Source organism: Aplysia californica, unplaced genomic scaffold, assembly GCF_000002075.1.
Source record: "Aplysia californica isolate F4 #8 unplaced genomic scaffold, AplCal3.0 scaffold00132, whole genome shotgun sequence".
Lineage (NCBI taxonomy): Eukaryota > Metazoa > Mollusca > Gastropoda > Aplysiida > Aplysiidae > Aplysia > Aplysia californica.
This window is the reverse complement of record NW_004797402.1, coordinates 1,340,964-1,343,085: the sequence shown is the minus strand read 5'-3', so window position 1 is coordinate 1,343,085 and position 2,122 is coordinate 1,340,964. Positions and strand designations below refer to the sequence as shown.

Sequence of the window (2,122 nt, the reverse complement as noted above, 5' to 3'; positions counted from 1 at the left end):
GGTGTATTTACTTCTTCATACTTCAGAACCAAATACAAAGAGAGTGTTCAACTACTGAAACTACTTTACCTTCCACAAATAATTTTCTTTCACAAGCCCTGTGTGTTCCGCTGGCATCACAATTTCTTCATTCCTGTGAACAGAGAGGAGCCAACCATGTAACCTTGCAGTAGACTTTTCGTTTTAGTAAGAGTTTTACGGCACTTGCAACATCATAAGGTCATATAAATGCCAAAGATTAGAAGTGTTACAAGAGAGTAACAAACGCGAAAAAGGAGAGGAGATAGAGACGATAGATTTTTTATAGGAAAGAAGGAGCAAACCACACCAGAGCACCCACCAACCACCCACTGCAGTAGACTATCTTAAAAGACATCAAGATTTACGTAACACTTTCAAGTGTATGTTTTGCTCCATTCATTTGCCACGTACATTGGTACATAGAATTGACAAATTAGTTAGGGCAGTGAACCGGCACATCAGACAAAAACGCAATCACTTTGACAGACAAAACACTGTAAGGAAACTTAGGACTGTAGAACAGAGACTGTCTCTAAATCAAAAAAATTTTTTTAAAATCTTCTGGGTATGATTTCTCTCTCTGAGGTTTTATCAGAATAACAACCTAAACCAAAACCACTTTAAAAATTTTGTTTTTTTATAGTAGATAGAGGGTTTTACGGCGCTCACAACTGCATAAGGTCATATGAGCGCCAAGGGGTGAGTGTCAACAGAGAAGTCTTTACAGGGAATCAGACTTAGACTGCTCACCTCTCTAGCTTCAACAGCACAAGGTCTGCTTCGACTCTCAAGGCACCCCAAAATAGCAGGTCACAAGAGAGTGACAAACATACAAAAGAAGTAGAGGAAATTGGCAATAGTAAGGATCAGTAAAGAAAAAGCAGCAGTTCCCTTGAAATCAGCAACACAACAAGGTTTACAAAAAGTGATGTGTACTTCACAAAAGCAAACAATGTAGAAAAAGTGTTCCCGAAAACCTAGCAGAGCATGACTGGACAAAACAACATCGCTAGATCTAACCTTATAGCTTGGAAAATTTCTTGCAGCATGTCCTGATCAAAATCTTGACCTCCGTTCACCCCTTTGACGTTTCTCTTGAAATCCTGGAAAAAATTGTTTTGACAAAAATAATTTGTTATAAGCTGTCACAACATCATTTGTTTTTTTACATGTCTCATTCACAACAAAATGAGAGTTATTATATAACAGATAACAATAGGAACTTTACAGAACTCATCAGTGCAGTTCTTCTCAAAAGCAGGTCGGGAACATTATCAATTACTAAAAATTAATAAGAAAGAAATTACACACACACAAACACACACACACACACACAAACACACACACACACACACACACACACACACAAACACACTTTTCTGAAAATCAATTTTCACTTACGTAGACAGGTGTGGAGTCTGACATTGACAATATCTTTTTTAGTTTTAGTTTTAGTCTTAGTAAGAGTTTTACGGCACTTGCAATACAATAAAGTCATATAAGTACCGAAGATTAGAGGTGTTACAAGAAAGTAACAAACACAAAAAAAGGAGGAGAGATCAGGACAATAGATGTTTGATAGGAAAGAAGGAGCAAACGCACCCGCCAACCACCCACTGACAATATCTGAAGCCAAACTTATCAAAGTGTGACGACTTACGTCTGGGTTCATTGGAATATTTTGTTTCTTGGCTTATCTAAGTGCGATCTCTGGCGCTGACCAGATGACAAGGATATGTGGTTACTTGAGGGAGGTATTGCGCTGCCAAGAGCGAAATGCTCGCAGCTAAAGGGATTAGAAAACAACAACATCAACATCTAAGTGTGACTTAGTCTGGGTTCATTGGAATATTTTGTTTCTGGGCTTATGTAAGTAAGACTTACGCCTGGGTTCATTGGAATATTTTGTTTCTGGGCTTATGTAAGTAAGACTTACGCCTGGGTTCATTGGAACATTTTGTTTCTTGGCTTATCTAAGTGTGACTTACGCCTGAGTTCATTGGAATATTTTGTTTCTGGGCTTATGTAAGTAAGACTTACGCCTGGGTTCATTGGAATATTTTGTTTCTGGGCTTATGTAAGTAAGACTTACGCCTGGGTT

At 38.2% G+C, this 2,122-nt stretch overlaps 1 protein-coding gene across 1 annotated transcript in view; it reads right to left on the bottom strand.

Moving 5' to 3' along the window:
- The window catches only part of LOC101846877 (Golgi-specific brefeldin A-resistance guanine nucleotide exchange factor 1), a 42,028-nt gene that overhangs the window by 20,502 nt on the left and 19,404 nt on the right, over positions 1-2,122 (bottom strand). Inside the window, exon 21 of the mRNA XM_013081477.2 lies at positions 70-133. Coding sequence (XP_012936931.1) covers positions 70-133 — 64 coding nt within the window. The remainder of the gene's footprint in view (positions 1-69; positions 134-2,122) is intronic.